The sequence below is a fragment of the Hypanus sabinus genome, chromosome 9 (assembly GCF_030144855.1).
Source record: "Hypanus sabinus isolate sHypSab1 chromosome 9, sHypSab1.hap1, whole genome shotgun sequence".
Taxonomy (NCBI): domain Eukaryota; kingdom Metazoa; phylum Chordata; class Chondrichthyes; order Myliobatiformes; family Dasyatidae; genus Hypanus; species Hypanus sabinus.
The window spans coordinates 791,667-813,761 of record NC_082714.1 but is presented as its reverse complement, the minus strand read 5'-3'; the positions used below and the strand labels follow the sequence as shown (position 1 = coordinate 813,761).

The window sequence follows — 22,095 nt, the reverse complement described above, 5'->3', positions numbered from 1 at the left end:
GGCCGTACGTCCAGTGTCATTGGCCCAGTGCCCAGTGTCCGGGCCGTATATCTTGTGTCCAGTGCCCGGGCCATACATCCAGTGTTCTGGTAGCAGTGCCCAGTGGCCGGCTCTGCGTGCTGCTCGGCGCCTCCGGTAATGTGCGGGTTAAGCTGGTGCGGGTCGGCGGGGGCGGGGGGTGTGTCAATCAGCGACGCGCCGGCCTCGGGACCGGGATGCCGATATTTAACCCGCGCCGCCGCTTCGGTGCCGAGTCTGGGCGTACGGTCCAAGCAGCACCGGCAGCCGGAACACCAACACCTGGACAATAGCAGCACCAGCACCGGACGCTGACCGAGGGAGCTGTACCGGGAGAAGTGACACTGGGAGCAGGAAGAGGGCCAGGAAACGGCGACACCGGCTGTGAAGCAGACGCAGGAACGGGAGCAGAATCGGCGGCGTCCGGAGAGCCGCTGACGGAAGAAGCTGTTGGACATTGTCCGATCCATGCCTCGGGTCGCTCAGCCGCTGCCAGCCGTCTAGATACCGGGTGGCAGGGAGCGGCGGCGTTGCCATGGAGATGGTCTGTCGGCCGGGCTGAGCGGGCAGCGGCGGCTCTCGGTGCGGGAGCCGAGGGGACAGGCGGCGACACAGAGCGGAGGGGCAGCTAATCCCGCAGCACAACCTCAGCACGCCCAGTGCGTCCCCGTCACTCGCTGCACACTTCGTGCTATTAAAAGTATCCGCGTGCTGGTCCCGCTGACTATTTATAAACCTCTGGGATCTGGACTGGCCCGTTTAAGTCATGGAGCCGCCGCAGTGTTTCCTGAGCTGTCTATGTGTGTTACTTCTTCAGCACGGCCTCTGTCAACCGTACTTGCACCTCCGGCCGGTGCCCAGTGACAGCCTCCCGGTCCTGGACATCATCGAGCAACCGGACCCGGACAACGACCCCAAGGACAGCGACCTGGACGAGCGCGCTCTGCGGAAGCGGCTCGGCAGCCACTTCGACCCCAGCTTTATGTCCATCACCCTGCCCGAGGTGGACGCGTCCGTGTCCCGGGAGTCCGGCCACAGGTTCAAGCCCCTGGGCGCGCTGCCCAACGATATCAAAAGACTGGATTTGTCTGAGACCCCTTACGGCAGGCGGATGAAGCTGGGGAAAAAGGCGAGGCGGAGACTGCAGCAGTGGTTATGGTCTTACACTTACTGTCCGGTGATGTACACTTGGAAGGATCTCGGAGGTCGCTTCTGGCCGCGATTTGTGAAAGAAGGGAACTGCTATAATGAGAGGTCCTGTTCATTCCCGGAAGGAATGCTCTGTAAACCTGTCAAATCCATCAGCAAGACGTTCTTAAGATGGTACTGCCAAGGATGGTCCAAGCCGAGGTACTGCACGTGGATACCTGTGCAGTACCCAGTTATTTCTGAGTGCAAGTGTGCCTGCTGAATGCGGGCGGGTGGACCGGGTGACTCGACACACGCACAGATGGTCTATAGTATAACAACGCCTATAGTCAAATCTATTTTTATATATCGCATTCTAAAGAAGCCCCAGCTTTGTATCTATATTAACACAGAGATTTTACGCTGCAGAAAATCTTGGATTATTGGAGGAGAGCGAACGGACCATAATTCAGCCCTGATCGGAGAGACTGGCACAGTTTCCGGAATTCCGATGGTGCCATGTGCCGAGATATTTTTTGTAATATAATAATTATTATAAAAAGTTGAGGTGAAGATATTACAGAGTGAATCTCAGCTTTCCAATACATAGAGTTAGAAGAGTAAAAACGTGTCAATTATTTATTTCTTTACCGTTTGTTGATAATTAACTAGACGATATCGTGGCATTGGAGATGTTTACTTGAATATACTTTCTAAACAAAACATATCAATGTAAATATAATGGTTCATTGTTTTTAGCAATAAAGTCTCATCTTTGAAACAAAGGTTTTGGAAATGTGACCCTCCAGCCTGGGCGATAATCTTCCCGAGACAGAATGATTTAGGCTCCGCTCAAACGTCCCGATCCCTTCGCACCCGCTCGGTGGGAAATGAGCTGCGGTCGGTTCTGCCGGCATGGCCCGCCGTGTGTGTACAGGTGAGGCCGGATACTGGTGTGGAGGAACGGGGGGCCGGAGCTCGAACCTTGTGCCCCGCCGGCTTCACATCACATCCTGAGTGGCACCCACTGCGAGCCGCCGCTACCCAACCCTCGCAGGAAGCTGCCAGATACAAGGCAGGGGTCTGTTCAAAGCAAAGCGGCCACAACCAAAAAAAAAGCTTTAAATTTAGGACAGAATCAAGAAATTCCACCACCGGTGCTGGAATATTGGGTTCAGGGACACCTCGACAAAAGCAGGTGAAAAAATATTAGAATACGGAACTGCAAACAAATAAAAAAAAGATGTTTTTAATTTGGAATGTGTCCAGCGAGATGGGGACACGTTGTCTGGGCATTTGCGCGGGCTTCCCCCCCCCCCCAACACACAAACACTGATATTTATACAGGCATGCAGAGTTGAAAACATTGAGAGCGGCGATGAAGTCGTCCGCGGAACAGAACGGCCGATTGATAGGAGCGCCTTCCTGGCGTCCACTAATTGAAGCCCAGTCAATGCGTTTAACGGGACTAAATGTGCGCCCAGTTCTTCGCGGGCAATGCATCCGCGTTGTAATTTGCTAATTAAAGTACACGTTCAGACTGAGACGAGACGATCCCTGGTTATATTCGCTACTGCTGCGCGTTGCTTTTCACGTTTATAAATACTATTATTTATTAAGAAGCCCTCTTGGACGCGTCAAGACACTGGGAGAGGGAGACGGAGTCGACTGTCTGGGTATTTCTGGGACTGATGTCTCGCAGTGTTCTAAAGCCCCGAGCTTGATCCCTGGGTATAGTTGCATTGAGACTTTTAGCCTGAGCTCTGAGCAGATGCTGGGACTGACTTAGAGGCGCCGTTCAGCCGCCCCTCTCGACAGCCCGGAATTTAGCACTAAGACCCTACACACACACACATACACACACAGAGCCCATTAACCCTCTCCTCGCCTCCTTTCCATGCTCCAAGCCTCGGTTAATGATTGCTGCCAGTCTTACACAGTCGCCCAGTCACAGTCTTTGCAGCCCGGGGGCGGCACCAAACCTCGCTAAATTCCAGCGCCGCAGTTTGCATTGTTGCTGCGTGCCGAGCGCTTCACTTCACGGGAGGTTGAGCCGGGGCGGCAGGGCGGAGCCCAATCTGCCGCGTACGGTGAGGAGCGGTGTGGGTGAGGGGCGGCAGGTAGCGCCGCTGGGATCACCGCCTCCCCCACACGCTCCCTCCCCCACCTCACTAAACTGCTCGGTCTGCAGCCTGCGTGGTTCCCGGCCCAGCGAGTGCGGCGCAACCCGAAACCAGTTTCCAGTGGGCTCGCTGCCAGCGAGTAAAACTGTCCAATTTAACTCCAAATTGATATTCTTTCTGGCCCTGGCAACTGGTGGACAGGAAAGCAAAAATCACAGTGGTATCGGACATAAAGGGGAAAGAGGCATCGAAGAGATGTTTCGCGGATACCGCATCTGTTAGTGTAGGGAAGGAGCATCATTCGCTGTCTGATCCCGGGAGTGTGTAATGGGATGGGATAGGAGTTTCTCTTTGTATCCAACCCCCGGAGCGTGTGAAGCACAGTGTAGAGCGAACTTCACTTTGTGTCTGACCCCGGAGTGTGTAATAGGATGGGATAGAGGGAGCTTCACTTTATGCCCGATCACAGGAATGTGTGATGGGGCGATGTGGCGGGAGTTTCACTTTGTGTGTGACCCCAGCAGTGTGTGAAGGACAGTATAGTGCGAATTTCACTCTGTGACTGACCACAGGAGTGTGTGATGGGACGATGCAGAGGGAGCTTCACTCTGACTCACCCAGGAGTGTGTGATGGGACAGTGTTGGAGGGAACTTCCGTCTGTGCCTGACCCCGGGAGCGCATGATGGGACGGTGTGCAGGGAACTTCACTCTGAGTTTGATACCAGGAATATGAAATAGGAGATATGGAGGGATCTTCACTCTGTGTCTGACCCTGGGAATATGGTATGGGACAGTATGGAGGGAGCTTCACTTTGTAGAGAAGTACAGCATTGAAACAAGCCCTTTGGCCCATCTAGTCCATGCCAAAACCATTTAAACTGCCTACTCTCATCACTGGGATCATAGCCCACCATACCCCTCTCATCCATGTACCTTAGTACCAAAGGATGTTCACGAAAATGGTTCCAGGATTGAATGGGTTGTCATATGAAAAGCATTTGACAGCTCTGGGCCTGTACTCACTAGAATTCAGAAGAATGAGGAGTGATCTTATTGAAACTATCAAATGGTGAAAGGCCTCGAAAGAGTGGATGTGGAGAGGATGTTTCGTATGTCCTTTGTGTCTGACCCTGGGATTGTATGATGGGACGATATGGAGGAAGCTTCACTCTGTGTCTGTCCCTGGGAGAGTATGATGGGACAGTGTGGAGGAAGCTTTACTCTGTCTGACATCAGGAGTATGTGATGGGATGGTGTGCAGGGAGCTTCACTCTGTGTCTGACCCTGGTAATATGAAATGGGACAGTATGGAGGGAGCTTCACTCGGTGTCTGACCCTGGAAGTGTGTGATGGGATGGTGTGCAGGGGACTTCACTCTGTGACTTTGGGATTGTGTGATGGTCATTTTAGGGTGGAGGAACAGCTTAATTCTATGACCTCGGGAGTTTGTGATGGGATGGTGTAGAGGGAGATAAAAATTCTGTTTCTAACCCATTTCATCTCAGTGCCAGAGCTGTGCCATGAGAGGTGTAGAGGGAGTTTTGTTCAGTCTGCATTCTCTGCTGTGGGTGTGTGTGACAGATATGTCTGTGTGTGCTTTGCACTGTGTCGTGTAAATGCTGACCCTGTGCTGAGGGTCCATGATGGAGGCTAAAGTGGCAGTTGCTTTAGTTCAGCAGCCCATGTTTAGGGGATTTGCTGGTTTTGTTGAGAGAATGACTGCATTCATTAGTCTGAACACAATTGTGATTGTAATATATCTCTGCATGTTTACAAAACTCACCAATCCTGCTTTACTTTTTATTAATGTTTCATTCCTTGAAGGTGCTGTCACAATATTCTCTTCATCAAATTAATAAAATCAGCAGTTTTCTTGGGGATTTTTTTGTTGCTGTGTAGTAATTGTTGGATTTGTTTTTGCCAGAAGTGTTCTTCAAAACTCAATGTGATACCATTAAGAATCATTAATTCTCCCCAGAACTGAACTGGGAAAACACTTGTGTAGCCTTGGTATTGAGGGCTCAATCTCATTGCTGCTTGGTTGAATTGGGTCCAGACATGTCAGTAGTTCAGTGTTTCTGATCCTCTTATTGATTGTACAACATAATGATACTGACACCCTGTCCCTACAGACACATAGCCTCTGTAAGGACTCTGTCCCACATAATTCCTGAGCACAGCCCTGGACCATGCTACTGCACTCACTCTCATTCTGTGGGCTTCTTTATTTGGAAAACTCCCGTCCATGGATTGGCTAAACATAACCCTGCTCAAAATGTTCTTGGTAACCCTCAAATATGTTTGTGGGAAGGGGAGAGTGGGTTGATACAGCCTATGTTTTAGTATCATTGACATATCCCCAGGAGTCTCGATCACACACATGCTCTCTTCCATGTAAACTGTGCTTCTATCTTGCCGACAATCTGCCAAAATTCTGTAAGTTCAAAGCCGTAGTAATGTAAACCAGCTTAACGCTGAAACCTTTTTCCACGGCTGAGAGGCTGTAAAAAAAAAAAGTCTCGTACTTTGGTGTGTTACGGACTGGAGAGTCCGAGTTTGGATTTGTGTCTGTCTGTTACTCTGAGCCAATGCTGCCAGTATACTGTACTTCAACAGTGCCCACTCCGGGGAGAGTGAGCCAGGCTGCTACAATGTCTCTACCCAGTGCGTCTGAGCTGTCAGCACTGTTCTCTCCACATCAAATGAGAATAAGACTTGCCTGCCGCCCACTATGATCTCAGAGTTTGCCAAGCCTCAAGTGTTTTTGTGTGCTTCTGTTTGCATTTTAAATAATCTCACATCAGAAACAGAAGTTCAACCTTAAAATTTTGCTCTTGGGATCAAGAAGGCTGTCTGGCACCTGCTGAGGAGAGAGACAAGGTCTCCCAGCAGAGGCCTGTGACCAAGGAGTGAAAAATTATGTCCGGATTGACCTTCACCAGAAGTGAGTGAGACACTGTCAAATCAACAGGATTGAGATCAAAATCTGACAATTTAAAGGCCTCAGATTGAGGAACACTTCACAGACATTATATTGGAAGTGGTTCAGACAATTTGAATACTATATAATGGGAAGTCATTTGATCCACTGGAATTATAAAAATTGGGAAGCGGATTGAGGTGCAGATCCGGCCCTGAAGTGATGGGGAAGGAGCTGATCCACTGAAATACCATGCATACACATTCAAGTAATTTCTCAGTTACATTGCAGGGATTGCTGAGATATTGATGATATTCCAACAATGATGTAAGCATGCTGTTAGCAGCTTAGAATGATGTTGAGAGAGGCAGAGGGGCTGTCGTTTAGCAACACATGCACATAATACCAATTACCAAGCGGCAATCAGCACTGACATTTCTAAGCACTGAGAACAGTTGCCAGGGTATTCAGCTCTTTTAAGTCATTAGAATTTGAACAGCAGTGCAGTCTGGCTGAGAATTCAAGAAAATTCTGAAATGGGGGTTGAAATGTAGTTCCATTGAATTCCTTGTACGGAATGGAGTCTAAGCAAGTCCTTGTATTACAACAGCCCTGATGAAAGCTTCTACAGTTTTGCTATAAGGGGTGTGTCACATTACTTCTGTGTCCATGGGTGGAGCTTCATTGTCTGCTTTGATGACAACACAGCATTCTGAAGTGCTTCTCAAGGTAGTGAAATATCTTTTTGTCAGCACAATAGTAGATGAAAATACTAAAGCACCAGTAACCAGGGTTCAATTCCCACCACTGCCTGTAAGGAATTTGTACTTTCTCCCAGTGACCATGTGCTCTAGGTGCCCTGGTTTCCTGCCATGCTCCAATGATTTATGGGTTAGTAGAGTAGCACAGGCTCATTGGCCGTAAGGGCTATGCTATGTCTTTAAATAAAAATGAGTTCAGTTAGTGACAGCAGAGGAACCACTGGAGCAGGGTTGTACAAGGCAACATTTTGACTCAGAAGACACTGACAGATGAGACTAAGCAGGGACAGGAAGTCATCCTCTTGCAGGTGCAATGTGCAAGTCAGTGAGAGGGTGTAGAAGGGGTCTTCTGGGATGCTGCCTGGATTAGAGTGCATGTGCTATGACAATATGTTGGACAAATTTGGGTTGTTTTCTGGGGAGCAGTGGAGGCTGAGAAGAGATCCATAAGAGGTTTAGAAGATCATGAGAGGCACTGCCAGGGTAAACAGACAGTGTCTTTTACTCAGTATCAAAGCATCAATAACAGGCAACAGGAGTTGTGCAAGACAAGTTTTTACAGCGAGAGAGGGGGTGTCTGGAATTCACCACTTAGGGTGGTGGTGGAGGCAAATACCAAACAGGGTATTAAGATGCTTTTAGATGAACATGGAAATATGGTGATTGGAGGGATATGATAATTCTGCAGAGAATGGGGGATATAGACATTGTAAAGTAAATAGAGGATTGGACATTGTACAATGAATGGAGGGATATTGACATTTTAGAGTGAATGGAGTATATGGACATTGTATAGTGAATGGAGGATATTGACATTGTGCAGTGAATGGAGGATATTGACTGTACAGTGAATGGAGAGGTATGGATGTTGTACAGTGAATGGAAGGCTATGGAAATTGTACAGAGAATGGGGAGCTATAGATAATGTATAGTGAATGGAGGATACGAATATTGTTTAGTGAATGGAAGGATATGGACATTGGAGGATATCAAAGTAGTGCAAATTTCAAAGTAAAATTTATTATCAGAATACATACATCCCCGAGTTTCTTTTTCTGCAGCCATACTTAGCAAATCTATAGAACAATAACTTTAAACTGCAGACATCAGGATCTGTTAACTGTAAACAATCTGTGCAAATACGGATATACATAAATAGCAATAAATAATGAGCATGAAATAACAATATAACAGAGTCCTTAAATGAGTGCAGCTTTCCCCTTTTGTTCAAGAGCCTAGTGGTTGAGGGTCAGCAACTGTTCTTGAACCTGGTGGTGTGAGTCCTGAGGCTCTTGTACCTTCTACCTGATGGCAGCTGCGAGTAAAGAGCATGGTCTGGGTGGTGAGGATCTTTGATAATGAATGCTGCTTTTCTACGGCAATATTTCATGTAGATGTGCTTAATAATTGGGAGGGTTTTTATCTGTGATGTATTAGGCCGAATCCATTACCTTTTGTAGGATTTTATGCTCAAGGGTATTGGTGTTCCCATATCAGGCTGTAATGCAGCCAGTCAGTGCACTTTCCACCACTCATCTACAGAACTTTGCCAAGGTTTCTGATGACATGCCGAACCTCTGCAAACTCCTGAGGAAGTAGAGGCACTCCCTTGCTTTTTTAGCAATAATATTTATATGATGGGCCCAGAACAGGTCCTCTGAGATAGTGACACCCAACTTAAAGTTACTGACCCGCTCCACTTCTGACCTCTGATGATTACTGGCTCATGGACCTTTAGTTTTCCTCTCCTGAAGTCTACAATCAGCTCCTTTGTCTTATTGACATTGAGTGAGAGATTGTTGTTATTACACCACTCAGCCAAGTTTTCAATCTCCCTCCTGTATGCCAATTCATTACCCTCTTTGCTACAGCCCACGACGGTGGTGTTGTCCACAAAAATTTATAAGGTGCTGGAGCTGTACTTAGCCACACAGTCAGGTGTAAAGTGAGCAGAACAGGTGTGCTCCTGTACTGATGAAAATTGTGGAGAAAATGTTTTTGCCAATCCAAACTGACTGGGATCCACAAGTGAGGATCCAATAGCACAAGGGCTTGGAGTGTACTGAATAGTTTTGAGGGGATGATGGTGTTAAATGCTGAGTTGTAATCAATAAAGAGCTTCCTGTTATATGCATCTTTGAAGTTCAGATGTTCCAGGGTTGTGTAGAGCAAATGAGATAGCATCTGCTGTAGACCTGTTGCTTCAGAAGACACATTTACATGGATCCAAGTCACCATTTGAAATTCGAATGGAGGGACATGGACATTGTAAAGAGAATGGAGTAATATGGACATTGAACGGAGAATGGAGGCTATAGACATAGTACAGAGAATGGAGGTTATGGACATTTTACAGAGAACAGACAATATAGGCATTGTACAATGAATGGGATATGCACATTATACAGAGAATGGGGTAGATATGGACATTGTAGTGTGAATGAAGCGATATGCAAAGTGGGGGCATGTTGACCATGTATAGTGAACAGAGGGAAAAGACAATGTAGAGTGAAGGAGCGATATGGACATCATATGCTGAAAATGGACAATTTACAGCAAATGGAGTATTATGCACATTATGGTGTAAATTGAGGATATGGACATGCTACAGTAAGGGAAGGAATATGGATGGTACAGGGAATAGAAGAATATGGATATTGTACTGTGAATGGAGGATATGTACCTTTCACAGTGAAAGGAAGGATATGGACAAAACAGAGAGAATGGAGTGTTTTGGACATTGTACAATGAATAGAGGATATGGACATGGTATGGTGTACAATGAGTGGGAGTATATGAACACTGTGACACAACTGGAGGATATGGATATTGTAGAGAAAATGGGGTTATATAGATATGATACAGTGAATGGAGCGCTGTGTACATTGCATAGTGAATGGAGGATATGTACCTTCTACAGTGAATAGAGGAATATGAGCATTTACAGAGAATGGAATGATATGGACATTGTACAGTGAATGAATGGAAATGGATATTGCATGTCCATACAGAGAATACAGACAGTGTTCAGTAAATAGAGTATATAGACATTGTACAGTGAAGAGATGGGTGTGGACATAGTACAGTGAATGGAGGGTCATGGCCATTATACACTGAATGGAGGAGGTAGACATTGTACAGTGAATGGAGGATATGGGCATTGTAGAATGAAAGGGGTGATATGAACATTGTACAGTGAATGGGAAGATATGGAATTTGTATTCAGGATGGGGGATATGTACATCATACAGGGAATGGGGAGATATGAACATTGTATTCTGAAAGGGGGATATGAACATTGTACAGTGAATGGGAAGATATGAAATTTGTATTCAGAATGGGGATATGTACATTGTACAGGGAATGGGGAGATATGAACATTGTATTCTGAAAGGGGGTTATGAACATTGTACAGTGAATGGGGAGATATGGAATTTGTATTCAGAATGGGGAATATGAACATTGTACAGTGAATGGGTGATATGAACTTTGTACAGTGAATGGGGAGATATGGAATTTGTATTCTGAATGGGGGTTATGCAGATAATACAGTCAAGGGGAATGTGAATATTGTACAGATAATGGAAGATATTGGCATTATAGAGTGAATGGAGAGATATGGACATTTAACAGTGAAGGGAGGGATATGGACATTGTCTTGTGAATGGAAAATATCTACATTCTACAGTGAATTGAGGGATATAGACATTGTACAGCATATGGAAGAAATGGACATTGTATAGTGAATGTAGGATATGGGCATTATAAAATGAAGGAGGGAATGGATAGTGTGCAGTGAATGGAGCAACATGAACTGTACAGTGAATGGAAGATATGTACCTTTGACAGTGAAGGGAGGGATACAAACATTGTACTGTGAATAGAAGGATATCGTCATTGCACAGTGAATGGAGGGACATAGAGATTGCACTTCAATCGGAATATGGACATTGTACAGTCAATGGAGGACTTTTGTCACTGTACAGTGTATGGAGGGATATGGACAATGTACAGTGAATGTAGGATATGGATATTGCACTGTGAATGAATGTATATGAACACTCTACAGTGAAGGGAGCAATATAGACTTTGAATGGATGATACGGATATTGTATAATGAATGGAGGGATATGGACTGTACAGTCAGTGGAGGACATGGTCATTATACAGTGAATGGAGGAAATGGATATCGTACAGAGAATGAGGGATATTGACATTGTGGAGTGAATGGGGGATATGGACAGTAAATGGAGGGTATGGACACTGTTGAATGAATCAGAATCAGGCTTATTATTACCGGCATGTGTTGTGAAATTTGTTAACTCAGCAGCAGCAGTTCAATGCAAAACAATATAGAAGAAAAAAAAAATAATAATAAATAAATAAGTACAGGAACTCAATTACAGTATGTGTATTGGATAGATTAAAAATCATATAAAAACAGAAATAATATATATTTTAAAAATGAGGTAGTGTCCAAGGGTTCAATGTCCATTCAGGAATCAGAAGGCAGAGGTGAAGAAGCTGTTCCTGAATCGCTGAGTGTGCGCCTTCAGGCTTCTGTATCTCCTACCTGATGGCAACAGTGAGAAAAGGGCATGCCCTGGGTGCTGGAGGTCTTTAATAATGGACGCTGCCTTTCTGAGACACCATTCCCTGAAGATGTCTTGGGTACTTTGTAGGCTAGTACCCAAGATGGAGCCAACTAAATTTACAACCCTCTGCAGCTTCTTTCAGACCTGTACAGTAACCCCCCTCCCCCCCTTACCAGATGGTGATGCAGCCTGTCAGAATGGTCTCCACAGTACATCTGTAGAAGTTTTTGAGTGCTTTTGTTGACATACCAAATTTCTTCAAACTCCTAATAAAGTATAGCCACTGTCTTGCCTTCTTTATAACTCAATTGATATGTTGGGACCAGGTTAGATTCTCAGAGATCTTGACACCCAGGAACTTGAAACTACTCACTCTCTCCACTTCTGATCCCTCTATGAGAATTGGTATAGGTTCCTTCATCTTACCCTTCCTGAAGTCCACAATCAGCTCTTTCATCTTACTGATGTTGAGTGCCAGGTTGTTGCTGTGACTGCACTCCACTAGTTGGCATATCTCACTCCTGTATGCCCTCTCATCACCATCTGAGATTCTACCAATAATGGATGTATCATCAGCAGATTTATAGATGGTATTTGAGCTATGCCTAGCCACACAGACATGTATAGAGAGTACAGCAGTGGGCTACACACAGACCTCTGAGGTGCATCAGTGTTGATCATCAGCAAGGAGAAGATGTTATCAATCCGCTCAGATTGTGGTGTTCTTGTTAGGAAGTCGAGGATCCAATCGCAGAGGGAGGTACAGAGGCCAGGTTCTGCAATTTCTCAATTAGGATTGTAGGGATGATGGTATGAAAGATACACCAGTGAAGTTTAAGAGACTACTAGACAGGTATATGGAGGAATTTAAGGTGGGGGGTTATATGGGAGGCAGGGTTTGAGGGTCGGCACAACATTGTGGGCTGAAGGGCCTGTAATGTGCTGTACTATTCTATGTTCTAGGCTAAATGCTGAGCTATAGTTGATGAACAGCATCCTGACATAAGACCAGCAGACCATAAGACTGTAAGACAAAGGAGCAGAAGTCGGCCATTTGGCCCATTGAGTCTGCTCCACCATTTATCATGAGCCGATCCATTCTCCCATTTAGTCCCACTCCCCCGTCTTCTCACCATAACCTTTGATGCCCTGGCTACTCAGATATCTATCAATCTCTGCTTTAAATACACACAATGAATTGACCTCCACTGCTGCCCATGGCAACAAATTCCACAGATTCACCAACATCTGTCTAAAAAAATTTCTTCGCAACTCTGTCCTGAATAGGTTCCTTCAATCCTTAAGTCATGCCCTCTCGTACTAAACTCCACCACCATGGGGAAACAACTTTGCCGCATCCACTCTGTCCATGCCTTTCACCATTCGAAATGTTTCTATGAGGTCCCCCCTCACTCTTCTAAACTCCAAGGAGTACAAACCAAGAGCGGTCAAACGCTCCTCATATGTTAACCCTCTCATTCCCGCAATCATTCTAGTGAATCTTCTCTGAACCCTCTCCAATGTCAGCAAATCCTTTCTTAAATAAGGAGCCCAAAACTGCACACAGTACTCCAAGCGAGGTCTTACCAGTGCCTTATATAGCCTCAACATCACATCCCTGCTACTATACTCTATTCCTCTAGAAATGAATGCCAACATTGCATTCGCCTTCTTCACCACTGACTCAACCTGGAGGTTAACCTTAAGGGTACCCAGCACGAGGACTCCCAAGTCCCGTTGCATCTCAGAACTTTGAATTCTCTCCCCATTTAACTAATAGTCTGCCCGTTTATTTCTTCAACCAAAATTCATGACCATACACTTTCCAACATTGTAATTCATTTGCCACTTCTTTGCCCATTCTCCCAATCCATCCAAGTCTGTCTGCAGACTCTCTTTTTCCTAGCACTACCTGTCTTTGTATCACCAGCAAACGTAGCCACAAAGCCATCTATTCCATAATCCAAATTGCTGATATACAACGTGAGAAGAAGCGGCCCCAACACGGACCCCTGTGGAACACCACTGGTAACCAGCAGCCAATCAGAATGGGATCCCTTTATTCCCACTCTCTGTTTCCTGCCAGTCAGCCAATGCTCTACCACGTATGTAAATTTCCCATAATTCCATGGGCTCTTATCTTGTTTAACAGCCTCATGTGCGGCACCTTGTCAAAGGCCTTCTGAAAATCCAAATACACAACATCCACTGCATCTCCCTTGTCTAGCCTACTGTAATTTCCTCAAAAAATTGCACTAGGTTTGTCAGGCAAGATTTTCCTTTAAGGAAACTATACTGAGTTCGGCCTATCTTGTCATATGCCTCCAGGTACTCCGTAACCTCATCCTTGACAATCAAGTCCAAAAACTTCCCAACCACCGATGTCAAGCTAACAGGTCTATAATTTCCTTTTTGCTTCCTTGCCCCCTTAAATAGTGGAGTGACATTTGCAATCTTCCAGTCCTCCGGAACCATGCCAGAATCTATTGACTTTTGAAAGATCATTGCTACTGCCTCTGCAATCTCCACAGCTACTTCCTTAAGAACACAAGGGTTCATTCCATCTGGTCCAGAAGATTTATCTACCCTTAGACTATTCAGCTTCCTGAGTACTTTCTCTGTCGTAATTGTGACTGCGCATATTTCTGTTCCCTGACACCCTTGAATGTCTGGTATATTGCTGATGTCTTCCTCAGTGAAGCCTGATGCAAAATACTCATTCAGTTCCTCCACCATCTCCTTATCTCCCATTACAATTTCTCCAGCATCACTTTCTATCGGTCCTATATCTACTTTCACCTGTCTTTTACTCTTTATATACTTGAAAAAGCTTTTAGTATCCTCTTTGATATTATTTGCTAGCTTCCTTTCGTAGTTCATCTTTTCCCTCTTAATGACCTTCTTAGTTTCCTTTTGTAAGCTTTTAAAAACTTATCAATCCTCTATCTTCCCACTAATTTTTGCTTCCTTGTATACCTTCTCCTTTGCTTTTACTTTGACTTTGACTTCTCTTGTCAGCCACGGTTGCATCCTTTTTCCATTTGAAAATTTCTTCTTTTCTGGAATATATCTGTCTCACACCTTCCTCACTTCTCGCATAAACTCCAGCCACTGCTGCTCTGCTGTCCTTCCCGCTAGTGTCCCTTTCCAGTCAACTTTGGCCAGTTCTTCTCTCATGCTACTGTAATTTCCTTTACTCTACTGAAATACCGACACATTGGATTTCAGCTTCTCTTTCTCAAGTTTCACAGTGAACTCAATTATGTTGTGATCACTGCCTCCTAAAAGTTCCTTCACCTCAATCTCTCTAATCACCTCTGGTTCATTACACAATACCCAATCCAGTACAGCCAATCTCCTAGTGGGCTTAACAACAACATAGGTGTTTATGTTGTCCAGGAGGTCTAAAGCTGTGTGAAGAGCCACTGAGATTGCATCTGCCTTTGACGTATTGTGGCAATAGGTAAATTGCAATGGGTCCAGGTCCTTACTGAGGCAGGAGTTCAGTCTAGTTATGATCAACCTCTCAATGCATTTCATCACTGTAGGTTGAGTGCTACTGGGTGATAGTCATTAAGTCAGCACACATTATTCTTTTTAGGCAATTTTTGCTCTTTTGAAGCAAGTGGGAACTTCTACCTGTAGCAGTGAGAGGTTGAAAATGGCCTTGAATACTCCCACCAGTTGATTGGCACAGGTTTTCAGAGCCTTACCAGGTACTCCATCCGGCCCTTCTGCTTTGCAAGGGTTCACTCTCTTTAAAGATGGCCTAACATCAGCCTCTGAGACAGAGATCACAGGGTCACCAACTGCAGCAGGGATCTTCACAGCTGTAGTTGTGTTCTCCCTTTCAAAGTGTGCATAGAAGATGTTGAGTTCATCTGGTAGTGAAGCATCGTTGCCTTTCATGCTATTGGGTTTCACTTTGTAGGAAGTAATGTCTTGCAAACCCTTCCAGAGTTGTCGTACATTTGATGTTGCCTCCAACCATTCAAAATTGTCTCCTTGCCCTTGAAATAGCCCCCTACAAATCATACCTGGTTTTCTGGTACAGGCTTGGGTTGCCAGACTTGAATTCCACAGATCTAGTGTTCACCAGACGGTGTACCTCCTGGTTCATCTATGGCTTTTGGTTTGGGAATGTACAATAAGTCTTTGAAGGCACACACTCATCCACACAGGTTTTAATGAAGTTGGTAATAATCGCAGCATACTCATCCAGGTTCGAAAATGAATCCCTGAATACAGTCCAGTCCACCAATTCAAAGCAATCTTGTAGGCACTCCTGTGCTTCCCTTGTCCATACCTTCTAAGGACATTGACAGTAAATTGAGGAATATGGACATTGTACAGTGGATGGAGCGAAATGGCATTTTACAGTTAATTGAGGGTATGGGCATTGTAACTGAGAATGGCATGATATTGACATTGTACTTTGCATGCAGGGATACGGACATTGTACAATGAATAGAGTGTTATGGACATTCAAGTCAAGTCAAGTCAAGTCATTTCTATTGTCATTTTGACCATAACTGCTGGTACAGCACACAGTAAAAATGAAACAATGTTTTTCAGGACCATGGTGTTACATGACACAGTACAAAAACTAGACTGAACTACGTGAAAAAACACAACACAGAGAAAACTACACTAGACTACAGACCTACACAAGACTGCATAAAGTGCACAAAAACAGTGCAGGCATTACAATAAATAATAAACAGGACAATAGGGCAAGGAGTCAGTCCAGGCTTCGGGTATTGAGCTTGGGGGAAGAAACTGTTACATAGTCTGGTCGTGAGAGCCTGAATGCTTCGGAGCCTTTTCCCAGACGGCAGGAGGGAGAAGAGTTTGTATGAGGGGTGCGTGGGGTCCTTCATAATGCTGTTTCCTTTGCGGATGCAGCGTGTAGTGTAAATGTCCGTGATGGCGGGAAGAGAGACCCCAAAGATCTTCTCAGCTGCCCTCACTATCCGCTGCAGGGTCTTGCGATCCAAGATGGTGCAATTTCCGAACCAGGCAGTGATGCAGCTGCTCAGGATGCTCTCAATACAACCCCTGTAGAATGTGATGAGGATGGGGGGTGGGAGATGGACTTTTCTCAGCCTTTGCAGAAAGTAGAGACACTGCTGGGCTTTCTTTGCTATGGAGCTGATGTTGAGGGACCAGGTGAGATTCTCCGACAGGTGAACACCAAGAAATTTGGTGCTCTTTACGATCTCTACCAAGGAGCCGTCGATGTTCAGCGAGGAGTGGTCGCTCTGTGCCCTCCCGAAGTCAACAACCATCTCTTTTGTTTTGTTCACATTAAGAGACTGGTTGTTGGCTCTGCACCAGTCCGTTAGCCGCTGCGTCTCCTCTCTGTAAGCTGACTCGTCGTTCTTGCTGATGAGACCCACCACGGTGGTGTCATTGGCGAACTTGATGATGTGGTTCGAGCTGTGTGTTGCAGCACAGTCGTGGGTCAGCAGAGTGAACAGTAGTGGACTGAGCACACAGCCCTGGGGGGCCCCCGTGCTCAGTGTGATGGTGTTGGAGATGCTGCATCCAATCTGGACTGACTGAGGTCTCCCAGTCAGGAAGTCTAGGATCCAGCTGCAGAGGGAGGTGTTCAGGCCCAGTAGGCTCAGCTTTCCAATCAGTTTCTGAGGGACAATTGTGTTGAATGCTGAACTGAAGTCTGTGAACAGCTTTCGAATGTCTTTTTTGTCCAGGTGGGTGAGGGCCAGGTGGAGGGTGGTGGCAATGGCGTCATCTGTTGAGCGGTTGGGATGGCACGCGAACTGCAGGGGGTCCAGTGAGGGGGGCAGCAGGGTCTTGATATGCTTCATGACGAGTCTCTCGAAACACTTGATGATGATGGATGTGAGTGTAACGGGATGGTAGTCATTTAGGCAGGACACTGAAGACTTCTTTGGCACGGGGACGATGGTGGCGGCCTTGAAGCACGTTGGAATGGTGGCACTGCTCAGGGAGATGTTGAAGTTGTCAGTGAGAACATCTACTAGCTGGTCTGCACATCCTCTGAGCACTCTACCAGGGATGTTGTCTGGTCCAGCAGCCTTCCGTGGGTTGACCCTGTTAAGGGTTCTTCTCATGTTGGCCACGGTGAGACACAGCACCTGATCATTTGTAGGAGGGGTAGACTTCCTCGACACCATGTTATTTTCTGCCTCAAACCGGGCGTAGAAGTTATTCAGCGCATCTGGGAGGGAGGCATCACCTGCATAGTCAGGTGATGTTGTCCTGTAATTGGTGATGTCCTGGATGCCCTTCCACATGCGCTGTGTGTCACCGCTGTCCTGGAAGTGACTGTGGATTAGCTGGACATGTGCACGCTTTGCCCCTCTGATGGCCTGGGACAGTTTGGCCCCTGCTGTTGTTAGGACTGTCTTGTCACCTGCTCTGAAGGCGGAGTCGCGAGACCTCAGCAGTATACGCACCTCTGCGGTCATCCATTGCTACTGGTTAGCGCATATAGTGATGGTCTTGGACAGAGTAACATCATCAATGCACTTGCTGATGTAGCTGGTCACTGATGCGGTGTACTCCTCTAAGTTGGTAGAGTCGCCATAGGTTGCAGCCTCCCTGAACATGTGCCAGTCAGTGTGCTCAAAGCAGTCTTGAAGAGCAGAGATGGCTCCTGCTGGCCAGGTTTTCACCCGCTTCTGAACTGGTCTGGAGCGTCTGACGAGCGGTCTGTATGCTGGGATTAGTGTAACCGAGATGTGGTCTGAGTAACCGAGGTGGGGGCGGGGCTCTGCACAGTACACGTCGGGGATGTTTGTGCAAACCAAGTACAACACGTTCTCCCCCCTCATTGCAAAGTCCACATACTGATGGAATTTAGGGAGAACTGACCTAAGGTTCCCGTGGTTAAAATCACCGGCGACAATAAACAGACCATCAGGGTGTGTGTTCTGCAGTGAGGGATATGGACACTGTGGATTGAATGGAGGAAATGAACATTGCAGAGTTAATGGAGGGTTATGGACACTGTACAGCAAAAGAAAGGATATGGACGTTGTTCAATAAAGTAAAATTTAGTATGTGGATACTATAGTGAGAGTGCAGAAGAGATTTACAAGGATATTACCTGGATTGGGAGCATGCCTTATGAGAATAGGTTGAGTGAACTTGGCCTTTTCTCCTTGGAGTGATGAAGGACGAGAGGTCACCTGATAGAGGTGTATAAGATGAAAAGCATTGATCATTTGGATAGTCAGGGGCTTTTTCCCAGGGTTCAAATGGCTAACACGAGGGAGCATAGGTTTAAGATGCTTGGAAGTAGATACAAGGGGGATGTCAGAGGTAAGCTTTTCACACAGAGAGAGGTGTGTGGAATGCACTGCTGGTGATGGTGGTGGAGGCAGATACAATAAGGTCTTTTAAGAGACTCTCAGATAGGTAGTTAGAAAAATAGAGGGCTATGCTGTAAGGTTATTCTAGGCAGTTGCTGGAGCAGGTTATATGGTTGGCACAACATTGCGGGCCGAAGGGTCTATAATATGTTGTAGATTTCTATGTTTTTCTAGGATATGGACATTGTATTATGAATGAAGGGAGATGGATATTCAGATTCAGTTTATTGTCATTTAGAAACCACAAATACAATGCAGTTGAAAAATGAGACAACGTTCTCCGGAATGATATCACGAAAAAGCACAGAACAGACCACACAAGAAAAACCACATAATGTTTGGTAATCCCCAATCCAGAGTCCGGAGAAGCTGCTGCGCATCAATATCGCGCTACCGTCTTAGCACGTTCCCCAGAAAGGAACTACAAACCCATCAGACAAACCTAAAGCTACAAGACCTACACAAAACCACATAGTTACACATAGTTATAGTTAACATATAGTTTCAACAGTGCAGACAATACCATAATTGATAAAAGACTAACTGACAAAGACCACATAATTATAACACATAGTTTCAACAGTGCAAAGCAATACCATAATCTGATAAAGAGCAGTCCATGCACAGTTTAAATGGAAGTCTCAAAGTCCCGACAGCCCATCATCTCACGCAGATGGTAGAAGGAAGAAAAACTCTTCCTGCCGTGACCCTCCAGTGCCGCAGCTTGCGATGCAGCACTTTGGGAGCCCCGACCACAGCCAACTCCGAGTCCGTCCGAAAACTTCGAGCCTCCGACCAGCTGACACCGAGCACCATCTCTGCCGAGCACTTCAACCCTGGCCCCGGCCGCCAAGCAATAGACAAATCCTATTGTGCAGTAAATGGAGGATATAGTTATTGTACAGAGAAAGGATGGATATGGACATTCTACAAAGAATGTGAAATGAATGGAAGTGTATGAACATTTGGAGTGAATAGGATATGGACATTGTACAGTGAATGGGGATATGGACATTGTATAGTGAATGGAGGACTATATTGTAGAGTGAATGTAGGATATGAACATTGTACAGAGAATGGAAGGACATAAACATTGTACTGGGAATGGGGGGCTATAGATATTGTACAGTGAATGGGGATATGGACATTGTACAGTGAATGGAGGACACTATATTGTAGAGTGAATGTAGGATATGAACATTGTACAGAGAATGGAAGGACATAAACATTGTACTGGGAATGGGGGGCTATAGATATTGTACAGTGAATGGGGATATGGACATTGTATAGTGAATGGAGGGTTGTGGACGTTGTACAGTAAATTGAGGAAGAGGGACATTGTACAATAAATGGAGGAATATCTTCACTGTATAGTGAACAGAGGATTATGGACATTCTACAGTGAATAGAGAGTTATGGAGATGCTACAGTGAATAGGAGGATATGGATGCTGAACAGTGAATGGAGGAAGCTGGCCACTGTACAGTGAATGGAGAATATGGACATTGTATGCTTAATGGAGGGGTATGAATATTGTATGGTGAATGGAGGATATGGACAGTTTTGGAGTAAGTGGAGAGTGTGGACATTATGCACATGGTACAGTAAGTGGAGGGATATGGACATGGTGTAGTGAATGGGTGTATTTGGACATTGCACAGTGAATGCGGGATATGAACACTTTGCACTGAATGGGGTGATATGGATATTTTACAGTGAATGGAGGGATGTGAACCTTGTACAATGAATGGAGGAAATGGACATTGTGGAGTCATTGGAGGGAAATGAACACTGTACAATGAATAGAGTGATATGGACATTGGGTAGTGAATGGAGTGAAATGGATATTTTACAGTGAATGGAGGGATGTGGAGCTGAACATAAAGGAACCCTTAGGAGGCAGTGATCATAATATGATTGAATTCATACTGCAGTTTGAGAGGGAGAAGTATAACTCACATGTATCTGTATCACAATGGAATAAAGGGAATTACAGAGGCATGAGAGAGGAACTTGCCCAGGTGGATTAAGAAGGATACTGGCAGGGACGACAGCAGAGCAGAGATAGCTGAAATTACTGGGAATAGGTCACAAGGCACAGGATAGATATGTCCCATAGTGAAAGAAATTCTCAAATGGCAGGGGTAGGCAACTATGGCTGACAAAATAAGTTAAGGACTGCATAAATGCCAAAGAAAGGGCATATAAGTTAGCAAAATTGGTAAGTTGGATGATTGGGAAACTTTTAAAATCCAACAATAGGCGAATAAAAGGGGAAAAGATGAAATATGAGGGCAGAAGAGCCAATAATATAAAATTATATAAAGGGTAAAAGGGAGGTGAGTTGATATTGGACCACTGGAAAATGATGCTGGTGGCAGATGAACTTAATGGTTAGTTTGCATTTGTCTTTACTGGGAAAGACACTAGCAGTGTATCAGAGGTTCATGAGTGTCAGGGAACAGGAATGAGTGCCTTTGTTATTACAAAGGAAAAAGTGCCAGGCAAACTCAAAGTTTCTTAAAGTGGATAAGTCACCTGGGCCAGATGGACTACATCCCAGAGTCCTGAGAGAGATTACTGAAGAAATAACAGATGCATTGGTCATGATCTTTCAAGAATCACTTGATTCTGGCATGGTCCTAGAGGACCGGAAGATTGCAAATATCACTCCACTTTTTAAGAAGGGAGGAAGGCAAAAGAAAGGCAATTGTAGGCCAGTTAGCCATACCTCAGTGGTTTGGAAAGTGTTGGAGTCTATTATTAAGGATGAGGTTTCGAGGTACTTGGAGGCTAATGATAAAATAAGTCAAAGTCAACATAGTTTCCGTGAAGAGAAATGTTGCCTGACAAACTGGTAGAGTTCGTTGAGGAAATAACAAGCAGGATAGACAAAGGAGAGGCAGTGACAGTGGGTGTCACTTACTTGGATTTTCAGAAGACATTTGATAAGGTGCCACACATGAGGCTGCTTAACAAGATAAAATCCTATGGTGTTACAGGAAAGATATTGGCATGGATAGGAGAATGGCTGACAGGCAGAAGACAATAAGTGGGAATAAAAGGAGCCTTTCCTGGTTGGGTGCCGGTGACTAGTGGTGTTCCTCAGGTGTCGGTACCAGGACTGCTGCTTTTCACAATGTTTGCCAGTGATTTAGATAATGGAATTAATGGATTTGTGGCAAAGT

At 45.4% G+C, this 22,095-nt stretch overlaps 1 protein-coding gene across 1 annotated transcript; it reads left to right on the top strand.

The window, feature by feature from the left end:
• The first annotated feature begins 768 nt into the window (after nucleotides 1-768).
• nog2 (noggin 2) lies at nucleotides 769-1,883 on the top strand. Its single transcript, XM_059978621.1, has one exon. It carries the CDS (start codon nucleotides 785-787, stop codon nucleotides 1,427-1,429), a length of 645 nt encoding a protein of 214 aa, XP_059834604.1. The 5' UTR covers nucleotides 769-784; the 3' UTR covers nucleotides 1,430-1,883.
• The last annotated feature ends 20,212 nt before the right edge of the window (nucleotides 1,884-22,095 follow it).